Source organism: Diaporthe batatas (assembly GCF_019321695.1).
Source record: "Diaporthe batatas strain CRI 302-4 chromosome Unknown Contig00009, whole genome shotgun sequence".
In the NCBI taxonomy this organism is placed as follows: Eukaryota; Fungi; Ascomycota; class Sordariomycetes; order Diaporthales; family Diaporthaceae; genus Diaporthe; species Diaporthe batatas.
In genome coordinates, this window is record NW_025408556.1 from 505,628 (window position 1) to 521,259 (window position 15,632).

Below are 15,632 nucleotides of genomic sequence, written 5' to 3' on the forward strand. Positions count from 1 at the left end.
AATAGATAATTGAGTTATTGTACATTCGATTTGACCCCAAGACCGTCATCTCTGGGGCTTCTGTGAGCGGAGAGATGACGAGGAGTGTTGAGAAGTAACGCTCTAGTAGCACTACGTGTCTATATATAAACATGCAAGTCTGTCGGGGAGGTTGTTTTTGTGTATGAGCTTCCTAACTCTCTTCCATCATGCTGGCCAGTGCCCCCAGTTGCTGCTCATTTGGCGGCCATTCGGGCGCCGCCAGCAACGACACCACAAGCGCCTCCTGCCGGGCCACCGCCTCAGGGCTCCAAGGGCTCCCGGTATCACCACCGACCCAGCCGCCGCCGGCCAGGTCCACCCACTGCGCCAGCTCCTTGCGCAGATCCGCGGGCGACCTGCCCACGACCGGCAGCCCGCGGTCCTCACACGCCAGCACGACCTCGTCGTCCTCGAGCGCGGGGACGCCGCCGGCCTGCGAGAGGAGGTGGCCGTCGCGGACGAGGTAGGCGGCGTGGGCGCGGACCCTGCGCGAGGCCAGCAGGGCGACGGCGGAGTCGGGCAGGGGCAGGCGGTCCCAGAGGGGCGAGACGAGGCCCAGCGAGCGCGCGACGTGGGCGGTGACGGCCGCGGCGGCGGCGCCGCTGTTGTTCCTCTTCCCTGTTGTTGTTGTTGTCGTCGTCATCGTCGTCATCGTCGCCGCCGAGGCCTGCCGCCGCGCCTCGGCCGCCTCCCGCAGCTGCTCGACCTGCCGCGGGATCCGGCACGTCAGGGGCACGACGCGGGGGAGGAGGAGGACGACGAGGGGCGTGAACTCGCCGCAGACGACGAACATGAGGGCGAAGAGCGGGAGGCGCCGCACGTCGTGGCGCCAGCGGCGGCGCAGGAGCTCGGTGGAGCGCGTCGTCGCCGCGGGGCGGAGGGTGGGCGGCGATGCTATGGTGTTGCTATTGCTGGTGCTGGTGCTGGTGCTGTTGGTGTTGCCGGGGGACAGTGACGGGGGGATCCCCGAGGCCGTCCCCAGGGACCACACCAGGCGCGTGTTGGTGTAGATCTGCCGGAAGCCCGTCTTGTAGAAGGTCAGGTAGGCCTTGCCCGTCGCGAAGAGGTGCGAGAAGGTGCTCGCGGACGGGTCGCGGGCGGGCAGGCTCAGGGGCGGCGGGCGCGTCGAGGCGGGCGGGTTCGCGGCTGTTGGGGAGATGCCGTGTGTCTGTGCTGCTGCCGCTGCGCTTGCGGGCTGCTTCCGGGCGTGCGGCGACGTGGAGAATGGCTGTCGTGATGTGTGCGGGCGGTGGTGGGAGGAGCTGAGCTGCAGGAGCAGCAGCTGGGACGGAGGGGGTCGTGTTGAGGTGCGCAGGACGCGCAGATGGGTAGTCGAGGTCATCTCATCGCTGGGTCGGTGGGGTTCTTCAAGATGCGGGATTGTTGCAGATGTGTGAAAAAATGCGATTGTTCATGACGGATGGAAATTTGAGCCAGTCAGTGGATGGAATTCAATGCGTCGGGCATTACGTCAATCACATCTTGGGGCTGCTGCAGTGCATCTTAGATCAGAAGGGTCTAGGCCACGCTGGACCGCTGGGATCTGCTGAAACACCCCTGTCCATCACTTCCCTACTGGCCTTGGTTCCCAGGTACCACGGAATGGCCCAAACGGCAAGTACTCAAGTACCCTGTCACAGCCACACGAAAAGTAGAAAAAGGTCAACATGCAGTCGCCCGTGTGTGGCTTGATTATTATTAGTGCCTACCCGCTTCTCCCATACGGAGAGCACTCCCCAGGTCATTGATTACACGACCAACACTGCCAAAACGGTATCGCTGCATAGATGCTGTGGCCCCGCAGTGGCTTACTCGTTCCCAGAATTCCCTTTACAGCTTGGATGACGATCCTGGCAATACCCTGTCGTAATCTCAGCTTCCGGAACCACAAGACAGATCAGGCCGGGCTAGTTCACATACGCCGTGCACTCAATCTCAACGTCGGTGTTGAACGGCAGCTGCTTGACAGCAACGCAAGTCCGGGCCTGCGGTGGAACAGTTAATGGAATGCTCGCTCAGGGCAGCGTGCCAGTGTGGGCCGACTCACAGGCTTCGGCTCAAAGGTGAAGAATTCATCATATGCCTCGTTCATGGTGGCGAAGTCGTCCATTGTAGTGATGTAGACATTGACCTTGAGCACGTTCTTTATGCTGCTGCCGGATGCCTCAAGGACAGCCTCGAGGTTCTTCAGGGCTTGTCTCTGGCGGTGATCATTAGCTTCTGGCCCGTGCCGGGATTATGAGAACAGCCGAGAGTTACCGTCCTGTCCTTGACAGTCCCTGGGACGGCTGTGAAGGTCGCTGGGTCAAGCCCGATGTTGCCTGAGCAGTAGACCAGGCCGTTGTACTTGATCGCCTGAGAGAATTGGGGGAGTGGCTTCGGCGCCTTGTCCGTGAGGACGCTTTCGACCTTGCTCATATTGATGGAGGTGCTAAGTGGATGTGCAGAAGAGTAACCGCTCAAAAAGACCTGTTGATTCGCAAATGAAGCAGAAAATGGGTTGAAGAATGGCTACTGCGCAGCGGGCCGAAACTGACGGCGGCTAGGATCGGGATGAGATCCGATGTCGTGCCGGAACGACTTATCGGGGACCAATCGATCGGGCATGCCGGCAAGGGACCCCCGACCCTCCTCACTTACGAAATGCAGTATCCCTTCAACGCCTTTCTATTTCTTTTCAGGTGTTGACCCAGTGTGTTCCGGCTCTATAACTCAAACAAGCGTAACAGAAAAACGAGCAATGGCTCTTTACAAGAAGCAGCAGTGACCGACAAGTTGAAACGGGGAGATTCGATCCATCAACGCGCCCTTATAAATTTGCCGGGTACAAACGAACGTTCCGTCTATAGTAAACAAAAGAGATGCGCTACACAAGCCTACTACAACCTGACATGATCTTTTTGCTTGGTTGAAAGAAGCCCTGTCCTTAAAGCGTCAGCCTGGGTTGCCCCAAGATGGCTGGGGCAGGGGTCAGCCCTGGCAGCCAGCCCACGGGAACCGTCCAGTACTCGGTCCGTCCCGGGGCCAAGCTTACCGACCCCACAACGAAATACCAGCCACTCGGTACTGAACACAGCCTGAGACTGGCCTGACAGAGGAATTACACTCTCACCACGTTCCATCTGCTTTCGAGGTGGCTAGACTCACATTCGGAGAAACGACCGGAAACTCGCAAAGGGGCCAGGCCTTCAAGAGAAGAAACAGTGCTGGTCAATGACAGCTTCATGGTACCGGTACGCGTCAAACTGGGCGCCGATGCCGCGAAGATCGTCCTCCATAGGCGACTTTTTCTCAGTGTACCCCCTTGAACGATCTTGATGGGCGTGTCGAGGGGTATCGGTGTCCTTCAGTTGACACTGGGTGGCAGCGGAACGGCCCGGTTGTTCGAGGCTGGCCTGCTCAGGCTGTGCCCGACCGTCCGCCGACGTCGCACCGGCAGGGGCTTCACTGGCATGGCTGCGATTGTTTGTCAGCGATCCGCCATCTTATTGCCAGTCAACAAAGGAGGACAGTTGCTTTGAAGTTGTGAAGAGGGAAGACGTTGTGGGTGTGTCAGTGTCGTCTCCAGGTCTCCAGCATCTATACCTGCGCTTGTGCTGGAGTCTTCCTGGCCGCGGATGTCCTCGTCCTCATTGGCAAAAAGTGCAAGCGCCAGCACCGGAACAACGCACGCACTCGGAACATGTATGAGCTACGCTAGGGGTAACATGTCTTGGGTCTTGAGTGATCAAGGAAAAGGGGATTCTCTGTGCCATCGACAAATAAAGAGCTCAGAGTGAACCCATCATTTGGTATCTCGTGAGGCGGCAATGAGGCCCGGTGACATGAGGGATGGAGACAGGCGAGGAAAACTGTCATCGACCAAGGGAACGACTCAAGGGAATTTTTGACGCACTTTGACGAGAATGAACCCGCGTCGGCTGGGGTTGAAGACATGATGAAGACCTCGGGAGAATGGAATTTTCCTAGTGGAGTGGTCGATGGCAGCAGCAGCAGCAGCAGCAATGCTCTGAGTTGAAAAGACAGTTGAGAATCGGCAGGCACATCAAGACTGAGAAGACGAACTGAATATGTCTGAGGAAAACTGAGCGCCATTGTTCACACAGAATAGTCTCCATCTTGCGTTCATGTTGATGTGGGAGACATGTTCTTATGAATGCCACAGATCCAACTCATGGAGGTGAAGGCAGGAGGCAGACTTTGTGCGCCCGGCAAACGGTCTGTCGGCCAGATAGGAGGGAGCAAGTCTAGAGTACTTGGATAATGCCACCGAGCCTTGCTGAGAAATAACACCTGCCTGCTCTTGGCTTGGACGAGCGAGTTCTGTCGAATCCCTGGCAGTGGATGGCCAAGGTATTCCCGCCACACATGTTCTCCTTCCTTGTTGTCAGCCGCCGATCCCAGTCCTCGCTGCTGCAGGATGTCGACCCCAGTCGCGCTCATTTACGTGGGAATTGAACTAAATTGCTCAATGTATGAGGGGCCTCGGGGAACGCCAACGTGTAGACCCGTTGCATCAGGGGTCACATTGGTGTTGCGGGTCGGGCTTTCGCATGTAGCCCTCGTATGGAGAGGGCTTACGGCGTGTAGCCCACCCTGCATGCATGGACGGGGCCTGCCACATGTAGACCTGGTGTCGACAAGGATTGTGACCTGTAAGCCGCAAAGGGGGGGAGTGCTAGGAGGCAGCCCCTTGGGGTACGCGCAAATCTGCGAATCACCTTGAGATGAGCAGGCAAGCCTTGGAGACAGACATGCGGCTCCAGGATGCAACCGTTTGGAGACCAGGTGGATAGTTCTCGACATGATTTGATCGTGGCTCCCCGTGGGCTTGATTTGAACACACCACACTGTCTCGGTGTGGCGATCCAGGTAATCTCCAGTCCAGCCAGGGGTGCCAAGCCATCTCAGCTCGCTGCCATGTACACCATGGAAATGTTCTGGAAGGTGGCACGCGGCTCGCAGCTGGTCCTTGAAGGAATAGTATACAATGATTGGTTCCGAGGGCTGGCCAAGGACACGTCCCGGATATTGAGGACTGTGACAGCCAGCCCACAAAGTAGATCGCAGGGCGGTACAGAACTGCAGTGCGACCAGATCGCGAAACTTATTCCTTGGAATGAGCATGCTGCCTCGTTTCCCTCAAAAAGACCCACCACTGAAGCGGGAACATCAGTAGCCATGTGAGGCCGCAGAGCCCAGCTGTGGAGCTTCTAGCGGGTGTTCCAGGGTCAGAGGAACCTGGGGTTGATGGGCCTGCGGTGCGTCCCTCGACTTACACCACCGCTTCGAGCCCGGCTCGCCACTCTCGGACCTTTCCGAAGCCCCTGGAACAGCATGCATTGCATATAATCAGGGCGATGCAAGTACTCAATGGCGGAGTAGACCTGGACAGCCCCCAAGCATCGCTGTATGCAAAGAGACGCAGTTCTGGTATGTGGTTGTTGAGAGAAGATGGAGTTAGCCGAGGGCTCGGGGGTCACCAGCCACATCTGACCAGGTCAAGAACGCCACCCGTCTGCTGCCCTCCCAATCACGGGCGATCGTTGGACGACTTATTCATTGCCTTGCAGCACCCAATGTGCGGCCGTCATCATACGCATCCTGTGAGGAAGGAGCCTTATCGGGGCGATTGTGGCTTGTGTATCGGCTCAAGTGGGACACACATCCCCCAAATCAGCGTGCCTGTCTTGACGCTCGAGGATGAGTGGAGAAGGTCTCACGGCAGCTCATGCAGGCACTGTATCGTGACCTGCAAATGCCTCTCGGCATATGCATGGCACTCATGGACCTCGGCTCAGACCATCCTGATGCTCACCAGCCACAGATCCATGGGCTGCATCAGTATTCCTACTCGCTTCAGCCATTCTTCCCCCGGGTCACGCGCCACACCTCATGTTTGCCAACCAGGCTCCAGCCGGTATATCCGACTTGGTCGACTGAGATGTTTTGGATGACAAAAGTCTCCGTATGGTTTCTAAACGATGATCGAATAATGCCTCACTCGTTGAGGGCGACAGGGAGATGGGATCCCTCTCAAAACTGTGGCCAAGGGCTCGCAGCGAACCACGTGGGTGAGAAGTGTGGCGGTGCAGGCTGCACTATGAGGGAGCTCCAAATGCTCCACCCAAGCAGAAGCAGTAGAAGTGGCCGGCCGAGCCATTGGTGAGCCATTTTCTGCCGCTTCAGGGGTGGAAGTCTTCTAGAACCAGTTCGTCGTGTCTCATATACAGCCAGTCACTGGTTGAAGAGTGACGTCCAGTGCATCCTAGTTGATCCATTCGGTTGATTGGCGAAACAGAACCCTGTGAAGCGTTCTTGAATTTCAACCTTGCAGATTAGTCGCTCAATGCTTTTTTGGGGGGGGGGGGGTAGATGAGGCCTCTGACCATCTCACGGCCGAGCAACCGTCTAGAATAGCGGGCCAATTCCATTGCTTGTACTACTACAGCAATGGATTGCTGACATGCTTCTTGGATACCGAGGAGATTGCTGTTCCATGCGAGGTCGGGCAGTGAGCACCAAAGTGACGGGCGTCCAACCAATTAGGTACGACGCGGGCCAACATGACCAGGCATGAATCCAATCTGAGCTGAGTAATGTTGAGATTTAAGATTCGTGGGCAGGGCCTACAATCATGAATAATTGCATGTTGCATGTTGCATGTTGCATGTTGGGAGGGCAATGGATGACGTGGGGTCGACAATGATATCATCGCAGGGAAGAACCCCGCAGCCTCGATAAGATCGATTAGATAAAAGACACGATCTCCACTTCCCGCGTACCCACCCGCTCGCGCAAGGACCCGCCCAGTATGGAACAAACAAACTTAAAAGTGACGACGGAAGCTAGGACCACAACGCTAATCCCTATACAATACCGGTACTCCATTTTCCTCTTTTCACTCGATCCCGTGTCTCGCTGCCATCTACTGACCCGAACCATGATACCTCACCAAGATAGGCTGCCCAAACCCTGCGAGCGAGTTGCCCGGACCGCGGGAATGCCACCCCCCGTTGAGGATCGGCAACGGTCATCCGATTGCAACCTCAAGCTTCCAACGACACCTTGACCTAGTCGACCTAGTCGACCTAGCCTCGCCAGCCGCTCAGCCCACTTGTGTGGGCCACGAACTGTCCGCCCGTGCCACAGACCAAGGCAGGGTCTCGGGGGCCGGCGGCAGGGGCGCCGGCCGAGCCGGCCTGGGCGCCTCCGCCGTACGCCGCATCAAAGCTCTGGATCTGAGCTGCAACCATGTTCAGCCGACGCTGTTCCACCTGAGCGGCCGTCAGGTTCAAAGAGGCAGCACGTGCGACAACGTGCTCGAAATTCAGGGCTGAGCCTCGAGAGCTGCCGTGGCCTGCCCGAGGCCTGTCGAAGCCGTCGCCGCTATGATCCAGTCTGTCAGCTATATGAGGGTCATACCGGAGGCGCACGAGGCCCTGCGTCAGGGAAAAATCACCAAGGGAACCACGACGGGATAGGAGCTATGGGCCGCCCGGGCGGTCAGCCTGGACGACACAGGAAGGGGGGAGACTCCTGCCCGTTCCGCCTGACAGCGAAGCGACACAAGCGCCTGTGCTTTAGACGTGGTGACCAGAGTGGGATCCAAGCGAGGGAATCTCCATCAGTGGGAGCTGGCCAACCCAGTTCCCCAGCGTCAGTGCTGGGCGAATGCTCCGAGGGAGCGGTGATCAAGACTTCTGAGCCGACGACGGGCTTCATGGAGGACCTTGAACCGGAAAAGAAAAGGACTGCATAACGCCAAAAAGATATTGTGAAGAGCCCATTCGTGACGAGCAGCGGCAAGCAAAGCAGGATGAGAGTCTTGGAGAGGGAGAGACGGAAGGCAAATGTTCGCAAAACACATGACGACCAGAAAACGCCAACATGCCTGGCCGCTGAGCCTTTGTAAGCTCTTGTGGACATGGTCACCCGGAAAGGTCGCGAATCCGATTATAAAGAGGTGGTTCGTTTGTGGACTTGACGACGTAGGCCAAGGACAGGAGGAGGTGGGCGATGATGGAAGCGTCAAAGACTGGAGGCCGACAGCCAGCGGAGTGGAGGATGGTCTCGCTGTTCGTTTTCCCCAGCGACACAGAAACAGAGTGCTCAAGATGTTGCCGCAAGGAATGAGAGACGGCGGGAGAAAAGGATGTGGGCAGAAGTCAGAGGGAAGCGAGCCGAGAAATGCGAATAAGGGTGGGAAATAGGACTTGCATGGCATAGGAGCCCCTCCGCCGCCGATGGACAAGCTGAGTGGGCATGGCCGGCTTTAAATATGAATTTGTTTACAGACACGCAGTGCGGTGCACGCAGATGCGTGCCCAAAACCCATAACGACTTGCGGAAGCAAGCGGTGGCAGGAGGTCAGGGGGAAAAAAAAGACAGGTGAAGCTCCGAGTCAATATGTTTCCAGCCCCCCTGCCCTCCCGACATGGACCTCAGTGCTGTGTCATTGCCTCGAAAAAGCCAGTCCCCACCCCGTCCGCTATATCTTGGGGATGACGGTGGATCATGGGCTGGGCCAATCGTGTCAGTTGCCCGACCTAAGCCATCGCTACGAGCAGGCCTGGTATACGTGGTGATTGGTAGACGTATCTGCTAAGGGGAAAGAAGAGATGGCGGCCAACGAAAGCTCCCAGGTTTCAAGGTCGGATTGGAAATGGAAGTTCGGGCCCGTCAGAGGGACGGTAGCATAATTTGTGGATCTTATGCCATGGCCTTACCAAAACGGGCGAAACTCTTGAACTGATTTCAAGACTTCGGCCCGTTCTGGTATGGCGGCCGAAGTCTTGAAATCAGTTCAAGAGTTTCGCCCATTTTGGTATGTAGGGCAAAGGGGAGGGTCTGGAGGTAGAGAATGCGTGGGCCAGGAGTCCGGTCAGATGCTCTGTACTGTAGTACCTAGGGTCGACCTGATGCCAGTGCCGGTTCGGTAGCAGCTGGTCAGGGGTCCCCAGCAAGGATGTTGCGGCACCTGTGCGCCAAGGGGCGCCAAGGGTCGCCGAGGGTCTCCCTCTAGAAGGCGCTACTGTACGTGTCTAGTGTATGTACGTGCGTTACAACATGGAGAATAAAAATCAGCGCAACAGGGGATGGACGAGCAGAAACAGGGTGGTGCTGATCCTGGTAGACACCCTTTGTCACATACATAGATTCTGTTTGTCAATACATAGATTCTGCCCTTCTGCCCACAATGCACCTTCTGCACGTCATTTCGTCCACGGAACGGTTCGTGCATTGCTTCTGACCCGCGGTACCTGCCAGTGCTGGCGACCCTGACGCGGCTTATGGATTCGCACTTAGACACTCGTTGACAAGGCAAGGTCCCGTAGAGCAAAGGATGCTTTAACTAACAGGGTAGAGATAGAAAGGAAATCTCGAGCAGCGCCAGGGATAGAAAGTGCAAATTTGTGGCAGGCAGGAGGTGTTGGGCGGACCACTCTAGCTCCCAGAAGAGAAGTGCCCCGTAATTCGTCCTGCCTGATTTCTGATTTGCCGCAGCGGTGCTGATCTGTGGTGGGGCTGAAGGGGCTGCCCCGTCCCAAACGACCAGCGGGGCTTGCGGGGGTTTGTCCATATTCTTTGTGCACCTCCAGGAACGAGAGGGTCCGGCAGGTCGCGGGCGGCGTCTTGGAAAGTTGATTACAGAACTCTGTGAAGAGTAACTAACAGTCACGACCTCGGACCGCAGCCTAGCTGAAAGGGTCGCCGTGGATATCGCCCGAAATGCATGTCGGACGTGGGCCTGGCAGCGTGGAGGGGACGAAGCGCAGAAGATTGGCGCTTGCACTGCGCAACATGTCAGAGGCAAAGGTGTCCAAGAGCGCCCTGCCCAAGGGCTACGCCTTCGTACCCAAAGGCAACGTCTACATCACAAGGCGTGGAGTTGCACCGGAAGAGATTTTGATAAAATTTTGGACGCATCAGCCACAGCAGGCACAGGCGAGTCCGCAGGGTGGTGCAGCGAAGGGGTACAGTGCCTATCTCGTGCGGCCGTGGAAACGGAGGATGGTCAGATCGGGATCCGGTGTCATCTGCCACATCACTCGGCCAGCTTTTGTGCAACTCACCAGGCTGAGCCCCATCCGGGGTGGGAGGGAAGGGGGCTTGTCACTGTGCTGGCCCAGATATGACGCCGGCGTCCAAAAAGGCGCCATCAGAACACGGTCATGGCAGGTTGGGGGTCGTGCGGTAAAGTTGCGCTCACCGCCTGGCGGAATCAGCCGAAGGCTCTCTATGGCTGCCATCAACAAGTAGATCCAGTAGTCAACTGTTGTGAGCTTCGAGCTGTCCTGGTCTGGTGGTCGCAAGGAGGGGGAGGGGGCCGACAGGATATCCCCGGTCCCCGCCCCCGTTTCCCAAACATGCCCAGGTAACACGAGCAACATGATCGAATATGACAACCGCATTCTCATCGATCGATTAGCAAGGTGCAAATATTTGGACCGTGTTCCGGACCTCTCGGTAAATCATACCACCCCAAGAGCTCTTGCGCAGAGTCTCATGGCCGCTGCTCTCCCAACCTAGCCTGCTGGCACCCCTTGACGGGCCATTTGAACCTGCGCCCTAGAAATGCGACCAGTCGACGTTCTGTAGAGCCGAGTCTTGAGCATATCTGGGCGAGAAGAGCTGACACGTAACAGTGAAGACACTACCCGAGATCCAGCTCCCCATCTGCACCGCCTCGAGACGGTCTGCTCATGGCCAGATCCGATGGAAAGCTGCGCCTGAACAGCAGGACTGCTGTTGAGGTGCGAGGGAGTGGCGTCGTTGGTCTGGCAAAAGGAAAGGCACCAAGGACATATGCAGATCACCTAAATGCACAATGGCAACCGGGATGATGGGCAGGGCGAGACAGGCAGTGCAGACAAAGACAGTCTCTGTCTGGCCACGGCAGGCCCAGAAAAATGCAGGTCCAAGGTCGCGGGCGGCGGGCGAGAGGGCGGGAGGGCCAAGCACAGATTGTCCAGGCGTCTGCCTGCCTGTCTGGTCACGATAACGGGGAGGTGTTCTCGGCTGTCAGGGCGAACATGGAAATCCCTGCACAGCTCAAAGTGTCAGTCAGATTGACAGGGGCCGACGAGCGGGTCGAGGACAAGGGGTCTGGGGTCAGGGCTTGGGTATGGATCTGGGTCTGCACGGAATAGGAAAACAGTGCTGCTCCTGCGCTCCTGAGGGCGAGACTCATGGCACCGTATGACTGGGCAGTCCCCAGTCCCCACACGGGTAGCTGCATCACGTAGTAGTGGCTACAGCAGCCTACGCGGGCAGGGCAGGACAGGGGTCAGGACCAGGTCAGTCACTCCCCAATGGCAAAGACAGCTGAGGGCGACGCCATCTTTTTTTTTTTTTGGCCCGCCTTGCTGCCCATGTGTTGGGGAAGGTGGTGGGGGGCCATTTTACATGAGGCACATCGGTGTTGACGACTTGTGCGCGCCCCAAATCGGTCGTGCTCCATGCATGACCACCCACGCATTGCAGGACTCCCCAGCACCAGCACCAGCACCAGCACCAGCACCAGGATCGGACCGTAGCATGCGTGTCGCTGATGCTGCGGTTAATATGGCATATCGGGCGGCCGCCTGACACTTGGAGCGGGTCTGCCTATGCTTGTGGCGGGGAAGGCGTGGTCTGTTCTGGGCTGTCGAGCCCAAACAGTGAGGAGGTGAGACGTGCAGACAAGAGAAGAGATTTGCGAGGCGAGGCAGGGGTAGCACCCGAATCCTTCAGGCGCCCATCCGGTGCCGCAAAGTCAGTCCTGTCCAGTTTGATGGGATCATTCTTGTTCTCCGTCCCTGAAGCTACCCGGCTACCCAGCTACCCTTCACCCCCGTCACCCCCGTCCGTCTTGTTTCTGGCCCAGAGGATGGAATAGCAGGGATCAGGGGCAGGGCTGTACCGCGAATTTGGCGACTGCGGATAATTCGCCGGCGCCTCTAGTGCTACTTCAATGCCACCTGTCGCGCTGCCAGGTGAGTGTGTGCCCGTCACAATCTGCCCTGCATCTGGGCTCGTGAGGCAGGCAGGTCCCGTGGTTCCGTCGAGCTGCAGACCGACGTGCCCATCCTGTTTTTGCTCCTTCCTCCTCCTTGATAACCCCCCTCGTTGCCACATCCCGGCATCCCAGCGCCCACCCCCTGCCTTCTCGGACGCGGGGCGCGGGCGCGCCATGTTGCGCCGAAGTAAGTACCAACGTACCTGCCTACCCAATTAAGCTGCTAAGGTCAGCACCACCCTCCCTGCGGGCTGGCGGGGCCTGGCCGGCATGGGTAAGGACCAGGGCGCCACTTAGCGGTGGGTGTCCACGTGCGGCTCTGCACCAAACGAAATGACTTCCAATTGTTAGACGACGGGAGCTGTGGGACGCGCAACCTGGAGAACTTGTACGTAGTAGTACCCAAGGACCTGTGCAGGAAGCCCAGGATAGCTGGCATGCGCAAGCGTGGGATCCATTCACAGCTGCGTGTTACGCCGGCGCCGGTCTCTGTCCACGTATTCGAACCTAGGAGGCGGGTCGCTTGGGGTCTGCCTCACCCGCCCAAAGGCCGGCCCCGGTCGCTATTGTGTGGCAATCGAGGATGAGCAGTTGGCCCGTCGTCTCGGGCAGATATGTACCCCAGGTGCCTTCAGAAAGACTGCTTTACTGTACTAATGAACCTGCAGGTGCTCTATCTTACACGACGTGACCTTTTCCTTCTTCCTCACATCTTCAACCGGCCACACCCACCCACTGACTTTACAAGTTGGCGCCAGCCTGATCATTACGCCTGAACCCGTGGTTGCCACCCATGAACCTCTCGTCCACGAGGCCCGGCTGGTCCGCCGCCAGGACCTCGGCCACCGAGTCTCTGAACTCGTCCGGGATGCCCTGACCATAATCCCAGTCCTCCCATATGTCGCTGCCGCCGCCACCACTGCCAAGGGTATTGGACAGGTCTTGCACGAACCGCCTCGTTAGGGGGACTCCCGCGTCACCGTGGCCGTGGCCGTGGCCGTGGCCCTGGCCCACATACTTCGTCCACGCGTAGTACTGGCTGCGCACGCCCGGCCGGCCCGCGCCCTTGCCGACCAGCAGGGCCCGCTTCTCAGCGAGGGGCATGGCGCGGAACCTGGGGCACTCGTCGAGCGAGTGCTCCTTGTTGTTGCACGCCGTGCACACGGGCTTGTCGTAGTGGTCCGGGTCCCACTTGAGGCACGCCTCGGCCTCGTGCCCGACGCGGTCGCAGTAGTCGCACATCCCCGTCCCCGTCCTGTCCTGGAACCGGTGCGGCGACCTCTCCCTGGCCCAGAGCATCTCCGCTGGCGGCATCTCCGGCCGCTGCCTTGGGGGTCTCTGCGGGCCGTTGGGGCTGATTGTGTCGTTGCGGCTGGTGTTGCCCATTGCGATGCCTTCGTCTCGGGTTTGCACCTCTTCAGCACCAATGTGTTCTTGGTCATTATCAATCCGAAGACCCTCGTCTTGTTCACCCTCCTCTGGGTCACCATCCTCGGGTTCACTATCGTCGGGGTCACCGTACTCTGGGTCACCCTCCTCTGGGTCGTCCTCTTCAGGGTCGTCCTCCTCTTGACCACTCTCTTGTTGGTTATCCTCCTGTTGGTTGTGCTCTCCCTGATCAATCTCATCATCTTCTATCGTATTCGCGACAAAGTTGTAGAAGGACTGGGTATCATCCATGAGTTGTGGATCCATCCTCGTGATCGTGCCCTGTGCCTGCTGGGGGTCATCGAATCGTTGCTGCGGCCCCTGGGATTGATGAGGATGAGGGTACCCAACATCATTGTACATCCTGGCTCTGTGCATCTCATCGTTGTACAGATTGCCACCGTACATTCCATCCTCAATTTTACAAGCCTGCTCGCCGATGATGAACCCAAGCCCATCGAAAATTGGGCGGTGGGCCTGGGGGAGAGGTGCCATCGGGAATCCGTTGTTTGGGCCAAACATCATGTTGTTGCCCTGGGCCTGGTAGCTGCCTTGAGCTGGTCCGCTGCTGGGACCAAAACCTGGGTAGCTGCCCTGCTGTTGGGTGTGAGAGTAAGGCTGCCCCTGGAGAAACATCGCAGTCGAGCCGCTGCCCTCGCTGAAGTTTTCAAGCATGGGCGTGGTGAGCCGTACTTGTGGGGGCTGTGGGACAGATGAGTACTCCCGTCCATAGCCACTAGTTGCGCTGTTGGCGGCAGGAATTGGCTGTTCATTTCTAAAGAAATCCTGGTGTGGAACCGCAACCTGCTGGCCAAGGTAGGGGCTCTGCTGGACAAGGTTCGCCTGCTGGTCGTACAGGGCACGAATCTGGGCGGTTATAGCTGTCTGGATGGCTTGTGAGTTCTGCTGAAGTCCCAAGTCCTGCTGGTTGCCCTGACGACTCTGCTGTATGGGCCGCACTTTTGTGGCCATTGGATACCGATCGGTCGTTTCGGAGCCACGATACAAGTGAGATATAGTCTGGTTGGACATGTTTGAGTCAGGAAGGGCGATAATATGCCACGACTGTTCGCGTTGTTCCCTGGAACCTTGGACTGCTCGAGCCTCGAGTTCATTCGCGAGTGCGTCGCAAATAAACGCTGGGGTGCCACCGATACTACACGGAATGAAGATGGTCAGCCAGTTGTCAAATCTGTCAAGCGACCCAGTCATACTTGTCAAGACGTAGAAACAGGGGGGTATGGTGGCTCGAGGCCCAGAGATACTCCACGCCCAATCGAGCTCCTCATAGCTAACAATGGCGCGTTCCATCGGATGACTTACGCAAACTCTCCACCAGTGTTGATCAAATTGGCGACATAGTTCTTGTCGGCAGGAAGATTCTCCAAGACCATGTACCGACGGCCCTGGGCGTCAGATTTGAAAACACTCTGTATCTGACAGGGCATAACTTGTACAGGATTGGTATGATTCGCAGCGGGCAGTTCATCCTCATCGGGAACAGAACGAGGGGCTCGGCGGGCGCGGCGTTTAGCAGGGCGCTGGACGCCACCGTCTGGGCTGTCAGACGGCTCCATGATTGATTTTCACAGTCTATCGCTGTGAAGAAGGCCTCATCACTGGTGCCAAAACATCTTGTCAGTGGACGCGCTTGAGTGTAAAGGTTGCTGGTGGGGCAACCAGGGTGGTGGCATGGGGACAACACTGTTTCGTATGTTGGTTGAAATTCAAGGCAGTTCACTGAGGGAGCAGTGGGCGCACCTAAGTTCCCTCGTCACGGAAAGGAATGGTGCCGTATTTCCAACAATGAATCGACGAGGGCTGCGATGCAGTCGCTGGAGGGTGCTGGCAGTGTGGCCTGGGGCAGGGGGGGGCCGGGGGTTGGCTTGTCTTGGGTCAGTACATGCTACACTTTCCCAGCATAGCGCTGTAGAATGCAACGGCATGGAAACAGGCACTCTGTGGGGCTACAATTGAAAGCCAGGCACTTGAGCAATGCTGTAACTGCTTGGTCTATCACGGGAAAGCTTGAAACGGTGCCTCTCGTCACTGGCAACCGCATTGCAAAAGTATTTTGCTCGGGATTAAAGAGAACGCGATTCAATACTGGCTATGAAGGACTACAGCCGAATTGAACTTCTAAAAATGACTACGGAGCAGCCTTTGTCTCTCACCTTGCTCC

At 57.6% G+C, this 15,632-nt stretch overlaps 5 protein-coding genes across 5 annotated transcripts; all 5 read right to left on the reverse strand.

The window, feature by feature from the left end:
• Positions 1–172: 172 nt before the first annotated feature.
• KVR01_007701 (uncharacterized protein) lies at positions 173–1,363 on the reverse strand (the record flags this gene model as incomplete). Its single annotated transcript, XM_044782611.1, has 1 exon — positions 173–1,363. The coding sequence occupies one exon, from the start codon at positions 1,361–1,363 to the stop codon at positions 173–175; it is 1,191 nt and encodes a 396-aa protein (XP_044642679.1).
• A 320-nt stretch (positions 1,364–1,683) lies between these two features.
• KVR01_007705 (uncharacterized protein) lies at positions 1,684–2,520 on the reverse strand. Its single transcript, XM_044787034.1, has 4 exons — positions 2,281–2,520; positions 2,069–2,221; positions 1,942–2,006; positions 1,684–1,882 (listed from the first exon to the last, which is right to left on the reverse strand). The coding sequence occupies exons 1-4, from the start codon at positions 2,437–2,439 to the stop codon at positions 1,852–1,854; spliced, it is 408 nt and encodes a 135-aa protein (XP_044642683.1). The 5' UTR covers positions 2,440–2,520; the 3' UTR covers positions 1,684–1,851.
• A 1,622-nt stretch (positions 2,521–4,142) lies between these two features.
• Positions 4,143–5,659, reverse strand: KVR01_007989 (uncharacterized protein). The gene has a single exon (XM_044781410.1). It carries the CDS (start codon positions 5,146–5,148, stop codon positions 4,465–4,467), a length of 684 nt encoding a protein of 227 aa, XP_044642967.1. The 5' UTR covers positions 5,149–5,659; the 3' UTR covers positions 4,143–4,464.
• Positions 5,660–7,112: 1,453 nt separating this feature from the next.
• Positions 7,113–8,359, reverse strand: KVR01_007682 (uncharacterized protein; the record flags this gene model as incomplete). The annotated part of the gene is made up of 2 exons (XM_044787234.1): positions 7,113–7,410; positions 8,337–8,359. 2 exons carry the CDS (start codon positions 8,357–8,359, stop codon positions 7,113–7,115), a joined length of 321 nt encoding a protein of 106 aa, XP_044642660.1.
• A 4,163-nt stretch (positions 8,360–12,522) lies between these two features.
• Positions 12,523–15,027, reverse strand: KVR01_007676 (uncharacterized protein; the record flags this gene model as incomplete). Its single annotated transcript, XM_044790851.1, has 2 exons — positions 12,523–14,606; positions 14,774–15,027. The coding sequence occupies 2 exons, from the start codon at positions 15,025–15,027 to the stop codon at positions 12,764–12,766; spliced, it is 2,097 nt and encodes a 698-aa protein (XP_044642654.1). The 3' UTR covers positions 12,523–12,763.
• Positions 15,028–15,632: the final 605 nt, after the last annotated feature.

Bases quoted from the DNA above. Each gene is read 5' to 3' on its own strand.
- KVR01_007989 (XM_044781410.1), bottom strand. From the start codon at position 5,148: ATGCTCATTCCAAGGAATAAGTTTCGCGATCTGGTCGCACTGCAGTTC.
- KVR01_007705 (XM_044787034.1), bottom strand. From the start codon at position 2,439: ATGAGCAAGGTCGAAAGCGTCCTCACGGACAAGGCGCCGAAGCCACTC. The intron at 2,007-2,068 runs GTGAGTCGGCCC...GTTCCACCGCAG, and splicing joins TCACCTTTGAGCCGAAGCCT to GCCCGGACTTGCGTTGCTGT. The intron at 1,883-1,941 runs GTATGTGAACTA...AGATTACGACAG, and splicing joins GTTGAGATTGAGTGCACGGC to GGTATTGCCAGGATCGTCAT.